This window comes from Rhea pennata, chromosome 24, assembly GCF_028389875.1.
Source record: "Rhea pennata isolate bPtePen1 chromosome 24, bPtePen1.pri, whole genome shotgun sequence".
Taxonomy (NCBI): domain Eukaryota; kingdom Metazoa; phylum Chordata; class Aves; order Rheiformes; family Rheidae; genus Rhea; species Rhea pennata.
This window is the reverse complement of record NC_084686.1, coordinates 2,780,839-2,804,085: the sequence shown is the minus strand read 5'-3', so window position 1 is coordinate 2,804,085 and position 23,247 is coordinate 2,780,839. Positions and strand designations below refer to the sequence as shown.

At 42.4% G+C, this 23,247-nt stretch overlaps 1 protein-coding gene across 1 annotated transcript; it reads right to left on the bottom strand.

Annotated features, from left to right (window-relative positions):
- Positions 1 to 2,521: 2,521 nt before the first annotated feature.
- POU2AF1 (POU class 2 homeobox associating factor 1) lies at positions 2,522 to 17,568 on the bottom strand. Its single transcript, XM_062594697.1, has 5 exons — positions 17,502 to 17,568; positions 5,410 to 5,537; positions 4,585 to 4,627; positions 4,222 to 4,493; positions 2,522 to 2,847 (listed from the first exon to the last, which is right to left on the bottom strand). Exons 1-5 carry the CDS (start codon positions 17,515 to 17,517, stop codon positions 2,536 to 2,538), a joined length of 771 nt encoding a protein of 256 aa, XP_062450681.1. The 5' UTR covers positions 17,518 to 17,568; the 3' UTR covers positions 2,522 to 2,535.
- Between the last annotated feature and the right edge of the window lie 5,679 nt (positions 17,569 to 23,247).

Below are 23,247 nucleotides of genomic sequence, written 5' to 3'. Positions count from 1 at the left end.
TCCAGGTCCTGTCTCCAGTAGTGCCAGGTGTGCCTTACACCATGGGTAGCTTTGTGCTTCCTCTTTGCACAGGAGGAGACCATCCTACGGGCAGTCATACCAGCCCCACCGTTTGTGTCCCTTCAGGCAATAATATTGCATACGTTTTAGTCAGAAGCTGGTCGGGCAGCCCTTTTTTTCCCAGATGATTTTGTACCCCAGGGCCACACCTTGCAATTTCAGGAAGAGGAAATGCAGCTTTAAGTCTGGTCTGATTTTCAGTCAAGTTCACCAATAGCTGAGGCTGCACATCTGCACATCCCCAGGGATGCTAACAGAAAATAACAGAGATTGGACTGACATCTGAACTGCAGGAGTGCTTGCATAAGTAAGTACTAGATAAGTAAACAGCGTTTCAGGCAATATTTGGACCACAGAGTTCCTTTTTAATCTTCCTTGATTTGCAAAATTAGCAGAAAGCTTCACAGCTCATCTGTGCTTGTAAATAGCCTGTAAACATGCTGCTGAACTAATTGAGTGCTAGGCAAACACTCTTACCCTTTGGAGAGGAAATAAAACACTCTAGGCATATGAAAGTTACTGTAGATCTTTATTGAAGATGATTTTGTCTTTTTCTAATCAGAACAACCCAGAAAGAAATTCTGAAACATTTCATCATTGTTTTATATTTCACACACAGAATTTACATACATTGAAGTGAAAGAAATTTAAAAACAATCTTAGTTACCATGGGCTTGATTCACAACTGCATTATTCCAGTTTTATCTACGGAATGGATTTTTACTTGTAAAACTGGAGTAAACAGTGGTGAACTAAGCTGCTTTTAATTAATTTCTTTGCTGGGTTTTTCTGCAAATGTAAGCCACTAATTTCAATGCACCTGAACTACTGCTATTTCCAAATGATTTTATGATCACTTACATGATCTATTGTTTATCTGTTCCAGATTTGTCAATATTAAATAATGAAATATTTTTTGACAGTCCAAGACTTTTGACATGAGCTTGCAAGCTTCACACTCAGGCATGAACTGTAAGATCACTTGAAATATTGCCTGCGTGGCAACTGAAGCGCTGGGCACCAGTTAATGAACAGTGCAATAAATTACTTTTCATATAGTCTTGTAAATAATAACATCACCTAAGGATCCTGGGCTTTAGAAAAGCAGAAAAACCCAGAGAAATCATGTTCATTTGCCAGGAGTCCCTTGTTTATTAAGAAAACAATAAACAAAGTTAGAAGTGGATACATCTCCTGCAAATATGTTTTGCCTCTGGCATGCCACTCATGAACATCAACAATAATATTTACAGTCACATCAGAGGGAACAGTAAAGCTACTTATTTGCCAGAAAAGAAAATCAAAAAGCTATAAAGAGAAAGCATGCACCTGGGAGACTACAGCACAGAGAAACTTTCCACAGCAGTATGGCACAAGAGAGGTCACTAAGGTTCCCTGTCACAGCGCGACACCGCCAAATTCACGCTCAAATGCTAGAGAGCAAATGAAAGTATTGCCGGCTAACAGTAATGCCATGAACTCCTTGTTAGACTGAAGTCCAGATTTTGGAAGACCCTGTCTTCTCAATGATCTCCTGATATGGGGCCATGTCTTGCAATCCTGACTCAGGCAAAACTCTCGGTGACTTCAGTGGGACCAGGATCTGTCCATTGGTAGAACATGCAGCATTACCAGCCAGCCACAAAACCGGGCCCTCCCCATCTTTAAGGTGGATGTTTTAGAGTCCCAAAACATCCTGCAGCTGAAGGATTGTGACTCCAAAGCACTGCCCCAGATCTACGTGTTTGTCTATCAACTCGGCAAGCGTGTCCGCAAGTGAAATGAAACACTTCACCTAGGCCATTTTGTGCTGCTCAGTGAACAGAGACATCTGACTGCACTGGCATTTAGTTCAACTGTACTGATTTCTTGTCTTCAGACTGATGTACCTACAGCAGTAAAATGAGGCTAAACTTTTCATTTTCTTGTTTTTCCAAAGGGGCGGTTCAATTTAGAAAAGAAAAATCTCAATTTAGGTCCCCAAAATACTTTTCTGGCAGCCTAAATCTAGTAGATTCCTCCACAGACAAAGCAAAGAAACACATACGAGGCATTTATGTAGCACTCTGGACAACAGTCCTATTGAATAAATTCCTGCCAACATTTAGAGACAAGAGTACCCTCTCCAAATGCTACACTCAGAGGTGGCTACGCTGCAGTATGCCAATTTGAGACCCTGCCCTGGGTCTGAGAATGAGTCACCTTGTGTTGAGGCTGAGCCCAAGAATTGCACAGCATTAAGAGCCTGCCTGGGAGAGCTGGCAGGAACTATAATGGCACAGTAATCGTGTGCTGAGCCCCAGGACAAAGTGAATTCTACACAACACACAAATCACGGTGTACTAGATGTGGCCAGCGAAGTACCAAGTCCCCACCCCCACCCCCCAGCCTGCTTTTCCTTTTATTTTTACTCAAAACTCACTGCAGGGCCAAGTGAGTACTGAGTAAGTGAGGATCAGGCCCAAGATGTGCAACTCAAAGCCCTTCAACAGAGAGAGCATGATTTAAAACATACGTATCATTGTCTTCGTCTTCCAGAAGCAGCTTCTCGATGGGCAGCGTGCCGATGACTCGCCTAGCATCCTCCAGCTCCTGGGGGGCCGGCTCGGGAATGGAGATGGGCAGAGGCACAAACTGTGGCCCGGGAAGCGTGGAGGAAGCCGGCTGGTACTGCAAGGTGGAGGCTGGCAGCGCAGAGAGGGGCTGTGCCCATGGGAAATACGTGAGGGGTGCCTGCTGCTCCGACACCTCGATCTGAGGCACGACTGCTGGGGTGGTGCTTCTGGGCTGTCGAAGTACGAAAGAAATAAAACAAGGCAATTGGCCAGGTAAAGGGGCAGTGGGGACAACAAACGAACAGAAAGATGAAGGATGCTTGGTCTCACTTTCAACGTCCCTTTTCCTGTCTCTGGGTAAAGCTTTATGCTGAGTACGACAGTTTTCCCACGCTGGCTCCCATGAGAGTGGTGGCTGTGGGTGTCCCAGGTGCTTGCCGGCAGTAGTTTGCACCCATGACAAGTTCCCTCTAGCTTTCTGTTCCCATTCCCACCCTTACTGTAAGCCCATGAGACAGTTACACCCTGTGCTGAAAACTGCCCTCCTTGACAGCGTCTCTTTAGTATCATGAACACACAAGTGGGCACAACCCCGCTGCCACAAGGCTGAAGGCAGTTTATTCAGGCCTCTGTGACAGTCCATCATGGGCAGACGGACCAGAGACACTGGAAATGGTAGCACCTCCTCTGCGGTGAAGGCCACAGGCATGGGCACTTGCTGATCTGCTTTGTGTGCTTCAGCAGCTGAACTGAACCACTCAAAGGAAAATAAGTTATGCAGGTTCAACCAAAACATAAGTCTGTGTCCTCCTCTGCTTCAGCCCTATTCTTTCATCTGTAAATATCAGTTTTTGAGAAATTTATCACTAAGTTATTTTTCCAGCTCCACCCAGTGGACGTTTCTCCCAGAATCCCACTTACTTGAAAAAAATAGTGCGTGCGTGTGTGCATATTCTGAGTTAAAGGGTGAAGAATCTCTTGGAGACTGCCCACAATCTCAGGAGTGACTATGTTCTTGTTACTTGTCCAGACAACAGTATTTATTGTCTGTACAATATTCTGTGAATCCATTCAATGAACAACTATAATTCTACTTTCTCAAACGCTGCAAATCAAAGCTGCAGAACACTTCATCAAGCTGGCAGTGATGACAACAGTAACTGTAGTGTTCCTTACTATTATTCTCAAACTTGCAAACAATATTTTCCTGCAATAAACATCTGTCACAGCCTTGATCAAACTCAGGACACTGGCAACCCTGCTGCTGATTTTGATGAGAGATGACTCATATGCCAGGACAGCAGCAAGAACAATCTGACTGTTGACGATGTGGGAAGTGCTGGAGGGGTGGGGAGAGCTGAGGAAACAGCAGTAGAGTCCACCCGATACCAATGCAACTGCCTCTTTTCTGTCACTTTCAAACCACACCAATTCCCAGCACAGAGCAGACAGGGTCAATACTCGAATAACTATGGGGCATACATGCAAAGACACACAATGTTACAGTAATTAAATAAATCACACCAATTAAATCCTGGACTCGCTATGATTCTTCCTAGAAAGTGGGAATTTTACCTCCATTTCTAACCTACGTATTTTGACTTACTGCAAAATTGGTGATCAGCGGTTGAGAAGCGTAAGTCAGAACAGATGAAGGTCCAACAAGAGTGTAGCTAGGACACATAGGCTGAACATACATATCTGCTGTGTATGGACAGCTGACTGCTTCATGGGACATATAATCGGGGTAAGTGGTCCACTGAGTTAAAGGCTGTAAGGATGTGGAAGAGGGCTGGGGGAGCCAACCAGAACAGAGCGCTCCATCATCTGTGATGGGCAATGTAGAGGCAGCAACATCCATATCAATGCAAGGCTGGCCTGAAAAACAGAAGAGGATTAAAGTCCAGCTCAGGTAGAGCCCTTCTTGCAGCAGGGCTGAGAGATGCTTAGAAAGGCAGGGAAACATTACCCATTGGTGAATACGAAGGAAGCGGCTGATGGGGTAAGACAACCTGGAAAAGAGAACAAAAATATCTAGGGATTAGGCTTTGAGTTCAATCCCCCCTGAGAAGCATACACTTAGGAACAGAATGTATTAGCTATTAGCAGTTGAGTATCAGCTACTGCTCTAATGTCAGTGCCTGAAGTTTCCCTACCTCTCTGAAAAAACAAAACAAAAACAAAAACAAAAAAAAAAAAAAACCAACCAACCAACCAACCAAACAAACAAAAAAACCAGGAGAACTGAGCCTGGCAGCCACTTCACACGAACTCCAGCCCTCTCTAGGGGCCTGGCCAAAGCCCATGTGTGACTTCAGCTCAAAAGGGCTTTAAACAAAATATAAACTTTGTGTTGCACCATTGCACAGAGGGAGTTCCTCTTCAGAGAGGAACCAGTCCAACCACCTCCTCCTGGGAGGACAGGTAGATGTAGGTTGAAACTAACAACCAAGTAGCTAAGTACATCTTTGACTGGTCTCCTTCTGTGCTGTTGAACATGCTGCTTAGCTTCCAAGCCACTTTCTGTTCCTGTGGGTTAGATCCTGCCAAGTACTTTCACCTTTGTATAAAGTCAAGAGAGATTTAAGTTGCTTAGCACCTGAGAGGCATCCTACCTAAACTGAGGAGGTATTTATTGCTATCTCCAGGTAACATAAGCTTCCACTACCTCCAAAATGCTTTGGAGGTGCAAAGGTTCCTTCTACTACCATAGTATTGCCAGCTGGTGCCAGGGCTGGTCAACAATCTAGCTAGAGAGGAAGAATTTTCCTCCTGTGTTTGTTTTTTCTCTTACCGTTGTAGCAGCCGTTGCATTGGCATTATGAATATTTCCCCGTTTCCTCTTCAATAGCTCCTTCACCGGCTCTTTGACACGGACTCCTTGATAGGGGCGAGGCTGCGGCTGTTGTTCTGGAGAAGAAGCTGAGAAAGATGCAGGTGACATTTATTTTCCTTTCCTGCCATCTGCAGAGAGCCAAAAGCCCCATGGTAGACCCCTTGTTTGCAGGCTGCTCTCTCAACATGGCCAGTTTCTGGATCCACGCACATTTTCTTCCTGAGCTAACGATGCCTTTTTGCTAATAGGGGATGTATCATGCCACAGGCTTTCTCTGGACCTTCGCTGCCTGGATGACATGGACATCACACAGATCAGACCATGAAAAAGCTTGCAGCTCCTCCCAGCTGTTAAATGGCTGCAGTAACACAGAGCCTGAGCCCCTTGGTAGTGCATTTAAAGAGCACTGATACATACCTCTCAGTCTGAAAGCTTGGGCAGGCCCCACAGCTGGAACGACCTGGAAGCCAGACCTGGCGATTTCCCCAGCCAAGCTGGCAGGTGTTTTTATGGTCCACGGAAGCTGTATCTTATCAGGCACAGCGTGTAATGAACACAGTCTGCTAAATAAATAGCCCTATCAGTCTAGACATTTATGAAAGCCAGGGAGAATGTAGTACCAGGAAAAGGGATCGCTGCTGTTACATATAGAATAATGCTCTATTTCCGAAAGTAACGGCTATCAACAGAACTCCACCTCTCTTTGTGGGAGTTTTATACACACATGAAATAAGATAGCTGTAGTAAGCCACATGCTCCAAGGATGTCCTTCTTCAAAGCTTACCAACCAGGCAGACAAAAACCAAAAATAGACAGAGGCAACGGACGCATTCTGTTGTTTCTCAAAGTCTCCAGACTATGCCTTTCATTCTGCTGCCTTCAGCAGACTTTTCCTTTTTGTGATTTTCCCAGTGATTTCCCGCCCCCAGCTAATCTCTGAGCCTGAAATTCTGGATTCCTCAGGTTTCTGGCAAAAGCAGTATGAGAGGAACTATTTTATTCAGCCTGAGATTTCACTTGCTTATATTCTTTTGGTGCCGTTGATTTGCCGTGCAGTGATTTACATCCACTTGAAGGACAAATCAGATTGACCGTATCTAACAGTTGTAGAATAGACTGGTTAGTAGATATATAGCACACAAAATAATATAAATGCTGTCCAGGTAGGTATATAAGTTAATAGGGATTACATATTCAAGAGAAATATTTTATATTCTGTACTTAGAAGCAGGCTTCGAATATGACCCAATGCAGAAAAGCATCCTTATTTGGAAAGCCATTTAACACCTCACCTGCTTGGTATGCGTGTATCTCAGCTTTTGGGAACAGGCACCTGTATTTAAGTGCCATCACAGAACAGAGTCACGTTTCTGTTCCAGAGTTTCGCTCACAGCCTGGCCAGGAGGTTTATAATCTGATCAAGGGGGATGTGACACAGCTTTGCAGACAGTTATAAAGATGACTAATCACAGAGCTTAAACCTATGAACTCTTGTCCATGTTGAAAATGCAAGCTGACAATCAGCTAAGGGGGCCTATCATGAAGCCTCACAACAACCGAAGTTAGAGGAAATAGTTCTTCATATGTCGATACTATCAAGCCCTATCTTAAAAGAAGTATTTAGAGGCAATTGATAGCAGAAGGAGACCGTAAGATATCAAAGTTCAGGAAGGCCTGATATTTGTAAAACCACTGATAGCAGTACTTTCTACCTGCTCCTTTTTACTGCGTTTTGATTTGTAAATATGCCAGTTGATAAGTTTCCATTTCTAAAGATCACAGTTGGCCTATGGCTTTATGTATTACAGCTAGATACAGTTCAATCCATCTTGAATCTTAAATTGTAAGCGTTATTCCACCCAGAAAACATTTATTCAGATTTACATTCTGTACTTTGCACAACAGAACACGACGATTCATTTTACTTTTTATCATCTCTTCCAGCTAGTTATATTCACCCTGAGATATTTCAGCTGCACCCTTCTGGGGGAAGAAAAGCAGAGTCTAAACAGAGACATTGTAAGTCAGTCTCAAAGAAATATTTAACAGAATAAACACCTCTGTTTTAATTTCATTAAAGAACGCAATACTTCCTTCTCTTCAACTTTGCCATAACACTTAAAAGCCTACCCTTTCTGCCTCATTACATACCATTTAATCATGAGAAGTTCAAAGGCCATTATAAATAGCTTTGGTACCAGACACCACTACAAATATATATATTCAACCGTTCTCATTATTTGTTACCTTTGCACATACAGGGAAACTCCTGTGCTTTAAATTAGGAGGTGAGGAAAGGTGATTTTTCAGCTGCTGTCTGCTCTGCTCTTTCTTTCTGTGGACACTCTTTGTGAGATTTCAAAGTAGAATACTTGCATTCTCATAAATCCTGTGGTTTTTGGAAATGTGGTTTGCTAAAGGAATTAAAGTCACTTTAATTCTACATACACGAATCCACAAGTGGTTTTAATGCAGTTCATATTTTGCTTTTAAAATTTAATTGATATTAATTTATCTGAACGTTCCAGCAAACAAAAGACGGTGCTAAAGAGTGCCTTTGTATGAGCGGTACCGATAACTCTGAAAATGAGCTCAGTGCAAGGCAAGAGGCTTGAAATAAGGAGTATTACAAAGGTTCCTTTTTGCTCTTATATGAGATTTATTTACATTTGGAAATGATTTATTTGAACTTTACTGAAGGCACTTCAGAGTCAGATGCTGCTGCTGTTTATGCTGAGTGAAAACATCAGCTCCGCCAAAGTAAATATGAGCTCTGCTACAGATTGCACAAGAGGCACAACTACACCTCTTGGGTACTATCTTATCCTTGAGCCCTCACGCCGATTTCGCAGAGCCTCCTTGCCGAGTCAGGGTGGGAAAGGATGGCAGTTTCTGGCTCCAGGGTTGGGGGATGGGGAAGGAGAAATTTACTGTAAAAGCTGACAAATATACCTATTCAGAGTTTCCGGTTTAAAGCAAAGTAACCAAAAAACTGAAAAGAAAAAAAAAAGAAAGAAAAAAAGAAACCCAAAGTCTGCAGAACATATTTCAGTTCCCCCCAAGCTGACCTCCAGAATTAAAAATAATGCTAGCACAGCTGCTTTTCCACTGATCAAGTATAGACAATGTCTGAGCATTACAGAAGCAAAATTACTTTTGGCTTTGGCACATAATTCATCATAAAGCAAAAGAAATATGATCATTCAAAAAGAAAAGCAATTTGAGAAGTAATGATCATCAATAAATATAGGTAATTTCTTCATAAGGATATTTTCATCTCCTTCTTCTTATATCAGGCCTGTCTTAAACTAAGAAGCCTGCCTTGCACTAAGTTTCAATAAAACAAGACTGCTAGACTGTTATTTAAGTCATGATCTGTGAACACAAAGGTCCATGTGCCCAAATCTATTCGAACAAATAAAAGCAAGAGCACAGTGTGTTTTTCAGTGGTCAAAGCCACCAGTCCATTCTAGCTGCCTCGTACTAGTCATACGCCACAAAGCAGCCATATGTCCTCCTTAACGGCACGGGATCTGGAGGTGCAGCTGCTGTCTGACGTTGGTGCAGTACAAAGCATGAGGAGTTAAGAGAAGAGTGGATCTAATCCCCGACTGATCATAACCCGTAAAAAGCTTTGCAAAAGTTTCTACATGTGAAGGTGTCTTAGCTCATTGTAACGCTTTTGTCAGGCCGCCTTACAAACCCACAGTGTGCATATGCGCTCAGGTTCGTTTCATCAGTGTTACCACTTATTATATTTGTTGAATGTCAACAAAAGCCTAGCAAAAAAAAAAAAAAAAAAAAAAATTGGGAACCTTGGACTTCGAAGTCATCCTTCAAAGCCACTGGAAAATGTTACCAGCTAATGAGAAAGTCCCACTAGCTCCAAGCGCCAAGTGACAACAGAATAAAAGCTCATACTAATGTTTGACTCCAGATCCCGAAGAAAGCTCTTCGGCTCAGCCTGAAGCTGTCAGGACTGCACAGTTTGGGTTGAATATTACCGAAGGGCAGTTTTTCCACTAATTTCAGTGAGTCTTAATGGCATCCTCAAGTCTACATCTATTACTGCTGTTAATGTCATCTCTGTCCTTACATCTCTGACACCTCTGACAACTGGCTTACACCTAGGGGAAAAAAATGATTATCCTTCTGAGCATGGGTCCACGTCATGCGGAAGTGGATGGACCCAATAAGTATCTTGCTGTTTGTTTGAATAGGACCATGTCCAAAGTCATGGGCTGACAAGTGCTTCAGAAACAGCTGACAAGTGTACAAGACCACTTGCCCAAGATTAGCAAAACGCTGAGCAGGTCAATATCTTGGGCACTGACTCTGTAAACTCTGGCCTTTGCTTGCTTGTGCTTTGGAGAACATAGCTGAGATATGTCCATAGCATCTAGTGCAACAATATCCCATCACTGCATGATATTTACCTTCTCCAGATGATCATCAAAGAAATTTTCTATATACAGATGCAGCCTTTTTAAAGAGATCTAACACCCATGAATGCTAGCTTCAATAGAAGTCTGGGCAGGGAAAACATACAAAGACATTGCTGAAGAGTTAGACCAAGCACCTTTAAAATTCATATGCCCTTGCATTTGTATTTAACCACTGCTGAAACAGGAGGGAGGATAATGACAAACAGCTGTTGAAGACTGCAAAGATCAAAGCACAACAAGTTTCAGACCACTGAACTTCATACCAGCGCCACTGGCCTTCATACACACATGAATTGCAGATCAGTTTAAACCTTCATCCTTTCAAACAAGTCAGAACAATTTCCCATCAGGCCAATTTTCAATTTGAAATACACTGTTAAGAGTTTGCATGACTGACTGCCTGCAACAGCAAATGACACTCTTGTCACCGTTTCCTAAGATTTACTGTTTCTTTGCTCACACACTAGCATGTGATAAGCTTATCAATTGATCAGCATTACCAATGTAAATATTTTTCTCTTTTCCTCTTTCACCCTCCAATGTAATATAAATTTGAAGAGAAACACAATAGAAATCTTTCTTATTTACAGTAACACCAAAAAGCAAACAGTAATTCTTGAAAACCAATAAAAAGTTAGATTTCAGTTAACAAACCACCAAGTTTCTGATTTGGATCTTGAAGACCAAATTACATAAGGCAGCTGCTGACACTTACCACACATGGAGAACTTCTGTTAATAAAAAGAATAAAGTGGCTTAGTTTTGAATGCAGTACTTGGATGCTTTGACTCCCATCAGTATCTGCTTACAATAAAACACTGACTCCCATTTAGCACTTTTTTAAGCAGAGGAGTAAGTTTTGGATTACGCTTATCTGCATTTTGCGTTGACTGCAGATGCACAATCCTTCAAAAATAGTTTCAAAAAATATCGACACTAGCTATATTATTTTGGGTGTGCTGCTGCTTTGGAAATGAATCATGTGATCAGAGCTGACATCAGAACCGAAACGGCTGCTTTTGTAATATTGATAATGTTCCACAGTACATCATGGACCACAGTGAAAAGCACTTTGATAAAATCTAGCTCTTCAACAGCTAGGCAGGCATTCCTTCGTACACATATTATTTAATCAGCTCCCCTTGTATTTATATATCCAGCCTACTTAACCACTCATAGTAGCAGATCAGCAAAGATCTTGTGGTTAAAACAAGGAAACCTAAGTTCAGTTCTTAGCTCTGGCAGGCTCCCTACACAAAGTTGAGAAAACAGTCATGCAACAGGTAGATCTCTGAAATTATTCAGCTGCCCAAAGTAAGTGCTTCAATAAAGTTGTTAAAAGCACTTTTCAGTGGTTTTAAAAATCCCTGGGAAGGATGATCCACAGCTGCCAGGCACGGAGGTCCCCCTTGCACGTCACAGATCTATACAGCGAGGAGATGAAACAATCTGCAGTTGCTTTGGCTTTCCCGCGTTCGTACGGCTCCTGTGGCGACAACCTGCCAGGCCCCACCAGGGAACGTCGGTGGTGCTCGAACATCACGCCAACTGCAGCCTTTCTCCTAACAGCCAGAGCAGGGCACAGTCTGGACGCTCCGACTCTAACCACAGTCTGTTACAGCACGACAACTTACCCCTTAGCATTTCTTATGCAGTGGAATAAGTACTGCAGTATTTGTTCAGGCCTTTGTGCTCTCTCCAGCAGAGCTGTCCACCTGGGAAGCTTAAAGTGCACTGCAGAACGAGGGCTCCCTGGGAACAGTCAGCGAAGACAAGCCCTGTCCTCATATGCTTGCTAACAGCTTCCCTCAACATCTTAGAGTAGTATTTAGAGAGAGAGAGAGAGAAACAAAACCAACCAAAATAATAATAATAAATAAAAAATAAATAAAAATAAAAAATGAAAAAACCAGACCCTTCTTCATTGCTGCTTGGTGACAGGTCTGGGGCAGGGAACCAGAGCACTGCAGTTCACTGATCTGTTTGAGATCCCAGATGGTAAAGCGAGACATGGGCACTCAAGAAAAGGGTTATTCATTTAAACTTCATCTGCAGCCCTCGGTATCCTCTCGTGGGTATGTCCCTGTCACAAGCAATCACATCAGTCAAAAAGAGTGGAATATTCTGGAGTGACCCACCTGCAACTCGTGCCCTTTCTTTCCTCTTGAAAGGAAAGCAAAAATCCAGCTTGTTAGTACTAAGATCCATTTTGGGGAGCTGTGTTGGTGGTAACAGTTTAGGGTGGCTAGCAGATAGCAGGTCTCCGGTAAGTGATCTACTTGACTCATGCAGCCCACTGTGGCTGGCCCTGAGAAGGAACAGCTGGCATACCACGCTCAGACAGACACACGCAGTGTGTCTCAGGGCCACAGGCTTGCATGTCACTGCTCATTTGAAGGGCTGAACACGCAGCCCTTCCTGTGCATCTCATCCCCCTGAAGTGTTCCCATTATTTTTTGTAGACTACTTTGACCAGGAAAGCAGGACAGCAGTGGATTGTCTGCACTGTTTGCTATACTGAAGGTGGGTGGTTTCAAAACCATTTAGCTAAATGCAAAGCACTAGGTAAACATCTGGGCAGAGAATCTGCTCTACAATAAACAAAAACTCAGAGCAAGAGCAAAAGAGCTCAGTGATGGTTCATTGCTCAGCATAAGGAAATGAACTCGGGAGGGTTCTGAGCATAATTAAATCAATAGCCTAAATACTTCTGCTGCTTACTAACAACTCAGTACAGCACTTGGCTAGGTTTCATTCTGCTCTCCTATACAGCAATATAACTACTGAAGTCAGTGAAACAGCTTTAGTGTGACAGCAGTGTAAGTTATTTCATAATTATCCCCAGTATCTTTAATTGTCTATCCGCAGTTAGAAGGTTGATAAGAACAAAATTAGCCTTGGATGCTAGCAGGTCCCTGTGCCCTTGTCCCGTCTGTATCATTCTGGGTACTGTATGCTTTTGCCTACTGTTCTTTAAAAAAGGAAAGAAGAGCGGCCTTCACACCTCCAGGTAACCTAAAGGAGTGGAAGACTGAAGAGGACCACGATGAACCTACACCGAATTCGACAGAAAAGAGGTGTTGCAGATTGCAACAAAATCTTAATTTTGTATTTTTTTCCCACCTGGATAGAAACAAACAAAAATGAACAAACAAGGGTGGATTTGAAGAGACTTGAGAAATAACATGAAAGGCTGGCTACAAATCCCTGCAGCTTCCAAACAGAAAAAGAGAGCTTCCAAGTGCCCAACATGAGCTGGCTGCATTAGCCACAGCAGTGGGGGCTAGTAAAAAAAATTCTCAGTTTCAGAACAAGAGAACCCCTATTACAAAGGGGAAGCTGAGATAGACAGAAAGTATCTTAACCATAAATCTCACCCGCACATCTTAATTCCTCCCAGCCCATAATACTCTTTCCATTTTAGTAATGCAAGCTTTCCATTTAATTGCTCATGTGGTCATTTGTACAGCCTGACACCTGCTTTGTAAAGCATGGATGGGCTCAACTTTCATACTATCCCTCTTTCCCAGTGGGGTTTTACCAAAATTAAGACCCGCAAGATGCAGTTTCAGCTCTCAGTCTCATTATCTGATACTTTCAGAAAAGCTGTACAGAAATCCACATCTGTTCTGTGCAGAAAAGGCTTTATGCATTAAAAAAATATTTGGGAAGAAGTTTTCAAGAGGTGCAAATTCATGTATCTCAGTTGCATGGAAATCTAAGCGTCAAAAGAGCTTAATAGCTGAAAATCTGATCATGTGCTGAAATCCCACTGGACTGCAATAGGAGTTGAGTGCCCAAAGCATTTTGATCTAGTCAAAGAAGTCACCTAAATATAAAACTCTTGCAGAATTTCAACCTGCTTGTATACCTTCTCATAACAGAAACCATTTGCATGAAAGGTATGTTCATTTTGTCTTCAAAATATAATTACCTGCACAGAGCCACGTAACAGAAAAGTAGCTGGTGCTGCGCGTTAGAAATTTCCCATCTCTGAAGGACTGCCGGGCTGCGGAGCAGACCTGCTTCCACTCAGCAAAATCCTGCCAAAAGCTGGGAACCCCCTACCAGTCACTTCGCTTCTGCCGTGGGAGGGGGTGCTTTCAGGCTGAGACGCTCTCTGGGGTTTTGCTGAGCGGAAGCCCTGGGCCCCACTCCTACAACGAAGTGCAGCGTGCCGTGACTCTGAGGGAGCGATTTCCAGCGCGCAGGGCCAGCCGTGCGAGACCCGCCGGCGGACAAGGGCTTGTAGCTGTAGCAGGGGAAGACAAGGCCTGTTGGTTTCCCTTCAGGGTTTCCCATAGAAAGCTCCCTGAGGAAGTGGGAACGTGCCCTTCGAAGAGCATCTATAAGGTGACAGTTATTTAAAAGTGTTTTGTGCCACCCTCTGGTTTTCAGCTTCAAAGTTTTTTTTTTTTTTTTTTTTTTTTTTTTTTTTTAAGAATCTAGGAAAAAGCATGGAATTTATACCATTCAATTCAAAATCTGTTTTGCTAAAAAAAAAAAAAAAAAAAAAAAAAAGTTTTAATTCAAACCAAGGCTTCCTTATGGAAGAGGTTGCCAGGACTCCTATGTCGTCTCCCCTCATGGAGGTACAGATGGAGCAAACACTTCTACCTTTACATTTAGGCCAGCACCTACCTTGACCCGGAATTGCAAATACAACTCCAGTTAGGTAATCAACTCGGTACTAGTAAGGCAGGAATGCCTTAGCACCCAGCATGTCCTTTGCTTCCTCCAGCAAGGTAATGGTACATAACCTATCGACATCTGCATTAGTCATCAACCTAGCGTTTAAGTATTTAAACACAGGCTTCATAACGATCTTGTATTTGAACCTATTCTCCTTCAGGAATCAGGGCCATATGCTAGAATTTGTAAAGCTGCCTTAAGAAATTAAATGTCTGATTCAGTTGGCTTTCACTAGCATTTCAGTTCCTGCCTTTCTTTATCTTCCTTCTGGCTCAATTCTCCCAGCCTCCCTGCTACCTCTGACAGATCCCACATGGGATTCGGGTCTCCTTTAGATGTGCCCCAATACATGGTTCTGTGCATCCCTGTCCTGGTTACTCCATAACACAACAGCTTAGTACGCAGGGAAGCAGGCCAGCTGCAGGGTGAGGACTCTCAAACCCTCACCTCCCTTCCAGGGGTGTATGGACAGCTATCAGCATAGGTCCCATTTACCTGGCTGTGTGGTGGCACAGTACCACAGGGGGACAAAACATGACAGTGCGATCCCCATACCTGGGGAAAGTACTGTGAAATACCCCTCACAGTAGCTTCCAAAGACTTATTATCGATCTGTCCAGAGTGCTGTTTTGCCAGAACACCTGAGCAGCTCATCTGGCTTTCAATTGTGCTGAAACACCCTGCGTGGCAGAGGAAAGCTATTCCCATTTCCTCAGTGGGCAGCAGAGCAGCACTTTTTACTCTCACATTAGCTTGGGGCTCATGCAAACACACAGCAAATTTCCTGGCCACCTATACTGTATTTCTGTCATACTATACTCCAGAGCAAGCCAACTGACTCTCTTGGGAGCACTGATGCATCCACGTGGTCATAGGTGGTTTGAACCAGATGGTGCAGGAAACTTGAGGCCAGAGATGGTCACACTAATAGAGACAATTTAGATGCACCAGAAGGGCCAATAGAGACTCGTAGATACTGAGAAATCTAACTTCCACTGAAACTATTGGGACCTAGCACCTAAATAACTATGCAGATCTAAGCAACCTACCTACAACTCGCACCGAGTCTCTGGTAAAGCAGGTAAGTGCAGCCAAGCTGCCAGAGTCAGTCATCAGAATACCCTTCCTGTCTACATATGAAGCCCAAGCAAGTAATTCATTCCTATAATGGCACAAGAAAGAAGTAGGGTTAATACAATAACAACGTTTCATGTTAGAAAAGTAATTCTGTATTTATGTTCAGCAAAAAAACCCCAAAGGTCCATAAGATTGAGGAACTCTAACCATGCAATGACACAGCAGACAAAGAAAGCAAATACCAACAGCAAGAACAAAGTCAGTCAGACATCACCTATGGAAATTTCCCCCTCAGCCCCACTGGGTCTTAGTAAACATAGTATCAGGCTGTTTTATCAGCCAGACTAGGAGACAGAGAAGTCCAGCCACTCCTCTGGCTGCTCCGTTTGACCAGTGTGAAAAAGACTTCCACACAGCAGCAGCAAAATCAAAGCAGTTGCTATGTCCCATGCAGGCTTTCAAAGCAGCCAGGAAGCACTGCTGTAACAGGAGAGTCTAGTGTTGAGAAGCTCAGGGAGGATGGAGAGGAAGGCAGGTGTTTCCAGTACTGTCTGGAAACTGTAACTGAGAGAGACTAGCAAAGGCACTAAGGAGATGCCTGACCTCAAGATATAGGTTTTGATCTTTCCTGATCACCTCTGAAGGCACTGGGTGTATAAACACAAAGAAAAAGTACTGATTTAGCTACTAGTTTGATTCTACCTAAAACAGGCTATTAACATTGTCTTTGTCTCTGCAGGGGGGAAAAAAGAAGAGAGAGATTCATAGACTTCCCAAAAGGAAAACAACAGTTGCATCTAACCATCTTCCAGTATGCCCTATCTCATATACCTACAGATTCTGAAAAGAGCACAACGTAACAGGAAACAAGGTGTATTGCCACAGTGCTCCCCACTTGCCGCTTAATACTTGTCAGACAAATTGAAACTCGGCTTAATAAGCAGTTAGAACTTCTTGCTACAGGGCTTTAGACCCCACAACATAATTGCACAAATATATGTTTCAGCCTCCAAAGTTTTCAACCAAAAGATGCAGAAGTGTGTAATAGAGAAAAAAGGTTAACAGTTAATAAGCTCACAGACACATAAGAGTAAACCAATCTCTGTATGACTTATAAACTATCACACAGAAGAAGAGAAGACTCTTGCTAGTTCTAAATTAGATAAATCACTGCAAAATGTTTAAGAAATTAGCCTCTTCCATTCCGGTACTCCAGGTTAACTGAACAGTACGGCAAAACGCAAAGGAGGTGACCATAGCTGCAGGAACAAACATCATCTACAGATCCATACGGTGAGAATGAAAGAGCTGCAAGAAACGGAGCAAACACTACCTGTATTAGTGATCACTAAACCATCTGAGCAAAGGTGGGCCAAGAGAAGTGAAATTATCTTGAAAACAACAAAGCTGATTTCCTGTAAACTCATAACTGTATCGCCCTCCACTGTTTTGTGTTTCTTTACCTTTTTTATTAGTTGAAAAAAGTACGTATCAAAAAAGACACAGAAATAAGATTTCTCACAGGTTTCACTTTTAAAAAGGAAAATTCTCTAGTATGTAACCACTGTAACCTTTGATATAATACCTGCATCCTGTTATTGTTTTTATGAATCATAGTCTTCCATTTGATTCATAGTGATGAATGCCAACAAAGCAGCAATGCCGCCCTGTCTTAATATCCCTACTGGAAAATTAGCATCACGCCGTAGTATTTGTCTCTCGAGCCATGCATCTCTTCGAGTATTGTCTCCCATGCTATGCTAATGCTCAATATTCATTACAATCTTCATCATTTATCACAGTTACGAAAAATAAAGGCAATTAGAGCTCACTTACATTTTTGCCAGTGCATATTCTGTGGCAGGACGGAGTCTTTTTTCTCTTTGATGAAGATAGTTTGGCTTTTTGATTGCTAATGTGTGTTTGACTCCTTTACGGGGGACGTGATAACTGACTGTCAGGATGTTTCTTTCAGCTTTTTAAAAGCCCCGTGTTCCCGCTGAACTCTGATGTCATCACATCCTCCAACCACAACCACTTTTATATTTTCCCTTGTTCTATGTTGTTCTTCATGACGCTAAACTGTTCCTCCAAGGGCAGAGTGCTCTGGAAGATATTATGCACAGAAAGGCACTTTATACCACCAAAATGTATTTAAACAAATAGTCAAGCCTGGAACCTGTCACTCATGGGACTTTTGTTGGAGTTTTGCAAAATTAGGTCAAAAGGGTTGTAGAGCAGAAAAAACACAAGGGTCTTTTAGTAAGATTTTGCCTCCTGTGGAGCTAAAGATGGCCTTGTTTCGTGTAAGACAGCATTCTGCCGCTTCACAAGGCGTAACTACTGGCTTCAGCTGCACTGCTCCAGCATACATGCCATGTCTGCCTGGCCCTTTAAATGCTTAACACACTAAAATACAAGACTTGAGTGTTTTCTCCTGCCTTATGAGAATCTCAGCTCCCTGGGGCCACTAAATTTGAACTCATGAGGAAACACCTGTAAACACTTCAAGCCTCATTAAACGAGGACGTCCTTCATTTAAAAAAGAAACCTTTTTTTTCTGTTTTGTTTTTATCAAAATAATTTTCCTACTAAAGGAGAGATGGCCCTTCCAAAATAGCTTGCAAAACTGAAGGAGGAAGGCTGTGAGAAACTTGCCGTAGGAGTTCTAAAAAGTTCTTAATATTAACCGCACCATTATATTTTACTTATTCACACCATTGCATGAACATCACCTCATAAAACTCCCTGGAAGTTGTAAATGCTACTTTCTCCACTTCTTGGATATGCAAGGGAAGCTGAGAGAAGAGGATTTTCAGGTATGGTGTCTTCTTGCCCATAAGTCAAACAAAGCTGCAGGGATTCCTTCCTCTAAAAATCAGACCATCATTATGAATTTTCACAGGTAAGGCTGCAACTTAGGGGCTTCATTCCCAGAGAAACATGTATTGGAGGCTGCACAGTAGCTTTTTAGCTACTTTTAGCATGGCATTCCTATCTCCCACTTTGGTTTTCACCACTAGTTGCCTCAGCCTAAAGGTTTAATTCCACAAACTTTTCCTCCCATGAAAGCAGTATGGCAGGATCTGGTCGGACCCTCGGTGAGAGGTCTTGTCAAAAAGAATTTCTTCCTTTCAGGCATGCCAAACACTGCCACAGAATACACCGATATTGTGAATCATTTGCAATGCAATTTTAGCCTGGCATTTAACTGGGGGCAGGGGAGAAAAAACAATAAAAACCAGCAACAGAAAAAAAAAAAAAAAGAAAAGAAAAACAGATTAATCAGATGAAGGCTAAATAAGTGCATTCCCTCCAGTTCAAATATTTGTCCGAAAAATCCCACAAAGAAACAAATCCCAAACCAAGCAGCGTGGAAAGAAATAAGGAACATGTACCTCCTCGTCGCTGCCCTCTGAAATAGCACCCACCTCCTCAGTTCTCAGGCCCAAGGGCATTGTTTAGCCACATTTTGCATATCTGCATTAATGCTTACTCCCAGCCACAGTGTAATATCCTCTGTGTTGTTAAAATGCTTAGTAAGAGCAGGCAATCTGCTAGCTAATACTTCATAGACAAACAGGTAAGACAGAGTCTAGCTCGTAGCCCAATGAAGTGAGGAAGAACATTAAAACCAGCTTTCAGTGGCATTTCAGTTATCCCAAAGCAAAGAGAATTTGTGGACTCTCAGATCTCCGATACAAAAATAGTATCGGATCTCCCCTTAATTAATAGAACTTTATTTAACATTAAAAAAAAAGCTCACTCTTAAATTTGTGGATTTCAAACAAACGTTTGTAACAATACAAGATCTCCTCATGACAAATGTCATTCTTTCACAGCCAGGGACCAGTCGTGTCCAAATTTACTTAAGGCTTACGGCACAAGGCAGTCTAGCAAAGTACTGGGAGAAGCTGGATAAGACAGTGTCAGAGAGTGGTCAGGACTGTACGCTAGTGTAGTTCTCTGGACACATCTGAACTCTGATACCACAGAGCTACTGGAAGTTCCTAGGTAAGTGTTTACCGGGAACAAGGGCAGGTTAATATAGTGCCTCTAATCTTTAATTATGAATACAGGTCATACATACATTTGTGTTCTCCTAAGCAGCAGCAGCACAATGAGATTTGCATACACCAGATCACACAAATATGTGAAAACAGACTGCATACTACATGAATGTACAGATGCAAACAGACTTATCAGAGCGTATATAGACATATCTCACCTTTAACTGCACTGTATTTTGAAAAGCTGAGCACAGCATAGAAAAAGTTCAATCTCGAGTGACTTAAGGCCTGTATAGCAATACTTCAAAAATATGAAACCATGCAGATAAAGTCTTGTTGTAATAAATATCTAAAATGAGGAAGTTGCAAAAAGGGCATGTTATCCACAGATAAAACAGCCCAAAGTATTTTGGTGGCTAATAGTCAGTCATCCATTTCCATATTTTACATCTAGTTTTTAAATAAGCTTTTGATGTACTACTGAAGAATCACTCTTCAAAACATACTTTTACAGCTATACATAAGTATATAAAGAGGCATGTGTGTGCAACCTAGTGAGGCCAAGATAGTAACAAGCAAAATAAAAGCTCTGTCAAATATTAGCCTCTAGTTACTTCACACATTTTACAGAAAAATGCAAACTGGGTTAAGAACCATTCTACTTTACAAGGTCAAAATGAAGAGACAAAGAAGAAAAAGACAATTTAACAAGTACTGTATTTGCCTCTTCATCTGCCAAGTGTCAGCAGGTCAGTATTGAAGTTCAGAGTCTGTAAACCTGGCTAGCGCCCAGACTACTGTTAAATGATCAGATAGCACTGGCAGGAGGAAGGCTGCTTGTGGACAGCTGCACCTTTTAAGAGACACTCAGAGTTACCTGCAGCCTTTGTGACTCAATGTAATTCCAGCTGTCCCCAGTCCTTGCTTGATCTGTTCCACCACGAAAGCAACGCACCAAGCTCTGTGTCAAGAGAACCCTTATAATCAATCAGACCTTGGGTTAACACAGGATGTCATTACCCAGAGTCTAGATGCAATTTCTCATGCTCTTGATGGCTACACTGAGTCATGCCCAGAGACTGAAAGATTCACAGGACATGTTATAATTAGGTCTGACCACCACACAACTGTTCAAAGGATAACCTCTGAAAATAGCTGCAAAGCACCTTAGAGCACCTAGGCATTGTATCACAGAATCGGTAAGGTTGGAAGGGACCTCTGGAGATCATCTAGTCCAACCCCCTTAGCTCAAGCAGGGTCGCATCCAGGTGGGCTTTGAATATCTCCAGAGAAGGAGACTCCACAACCTCTCTGGGGAACCTGTTCCAGTGCTCTGTCACTCTCACAGTGAAGAAACTCCTCCTCACATTCAGGTGGAACTTCCTGTGGTTCAGTTTTTGCCCGTTGCCTCTTTTCCTTTTGCATGGGACAACTGAAAAGAGTTTAGCCCCATCTCCTTGACATCCTCCAAGACCTCATCAAAGACAGATCCAAGTGGATCTCTGCACTTGTGTGGAGCCAAACTGGTCTCACTGAGGATAGGCAAAGACACAGGGCTAGGCTGACACAGACTACATGTGCCTCATCTCCAGCTGTTCCAGCCACGATGATATGATGGGGGAGGAGAGATGCCCAGCCTCAGTCTTTCCTTTATTACCATTCACAGAAGACGCACCTCATCAGGCAATGCTAGCTGGAAAATCAAAACGCTGCTGCAGCATTCAGAAGGCTGCTCCCCTGTGAATGAGTCACCTGCAATCAGAGGACACCACTTCCATCTGGGCACTCAAGGAAGATGCAGACATCATCTGCCTTGAAGCCTTTCGCTTAACAAACTGCCCTCATCTCCTATCCCAGCCTGTGAGCAGCAGCAGTAGATTCACAAAATTCCACTGCTGGAGGGCCACACCGCCCATTTCTAATGCACCCTCTCACACTGGTTCCCAATGTATAAATGCAGATAAGCAGAATAAAGTGAATTGAGAGACGACAGTTGTTCAGTAACCTTACAGCCATGCTTACTACAGACACCAATAGATACATGTTTTTGGCTTGACACTCCTTCCAGGTGCAGGAAGAAAGAAGAAAAGAACCAAAGAACAACTAAGTAGAACTTCAAAACAGCTAAATCAAAGAATTATGCCTAATGTCTGCTGTGCTAGTAGCAACATAGTCCTGCAAGAATTCTGAGCATCCAAATGATACAAAATCATAGAGACAGATTATTTTTGACGCTCTGAACCTGAGCTTTATTTTGAAGACTATGAACAAGGCAGTCTCTCCCTGTCTCTTTATTATTGTCTTATTCCTGGGACAAGACCTGAGCTTGTAAGTAATTTTCTTCCAAAAATGGATTAATGCTGTTGATAGATGTCCCAGGTTTTTCAGTTTTTTTGTTGTTTATTTTAAGAAGACATGCCAATATTAGCACCTTAGTCCTGCTGTACTAAGTAACAAGTATGAATATAAAAGTATTAGCCTGATATTTCAAAAAGCTTTGTGGTCTGCTAACACAAACATTTGCCTTTGAGGATACAATAACCAATTTAATAAAGGTGCTTCTACCTCTTAGATTTGAATGACTGTTTAAAAGACAACTACACTTAAGTAAGGCTGTTTTCACGTACTTTTTCCCTAACCAATCAGAAGAACGAACAGAGGAAACAAAAAGCTGAGCCTCATTTCAAAGCAACAAAATCTGATGTCTGACTGAGCAATAAGCATTTCACATGACAGACTATTTCCCACGTCTTTTTTTTTTTTTTCCTCCTGACGTTGTTTGTGAAAACATTAAGATACAATAGCAAGATACAATCCAGGCACCAAAAAGCCCATAAGGTCTGAGGTCAGGATTCATTCCAGATGGCTTATTTAAGTCATACATAAAAAAATATCTTTCTAAGCAGGAACTTTCAACTCTCCAAATCGCCCTGGCCCAGAAATAAGTTAAATGCCTAGCTCTTGCACACATACACCCACGGCATCATTCAAGCGGATCTGTTATGTCTTAGGCTGACCTGATGTGGAGTGAAGTTTCATGCTGTATCTACTGTATCTACGTTTACCAGATAACACTGGCAAGTCCTCCAACACTCCTAAAGCACTACTGAAGCAAAATCTTAGTTTGAACAGAAAGCAGTAGTGGGGGAAGGAGGGGAATCAACAAGAAGAAAATTTCCCATTTTCAGCAGAAGCTGGGGCTTCACCTGCATGAGTCAGGGTGAGAGGGAGATCAAAACAACTTGATCAGATAGATTCACAAGACAAGGCAATAGAGACTTTTGGCAAGAGTTACAATAAATCTCGTGATGACCCTCTGGACAAAGCCTCAGTTTACTATATGCCTCCAAGAGGAAAGGCCTAAAAATGGCAGATACATTTCTGTTTTTATGTGGACTGAGGAAAGAGTCTGATACAGCTAGAGAAAATATCTCTTTCCGGGACAGCCTAACCCTTGGATCTCAGACTCAGAAAGCACAGAGACATCCTAAGTTTGCAGTAACCTTTTATCAATAAACAGTCCTGTGTTTTCTTTTTCCCTTGGGAAATCTATCCCCCTAAAAACAGGTACG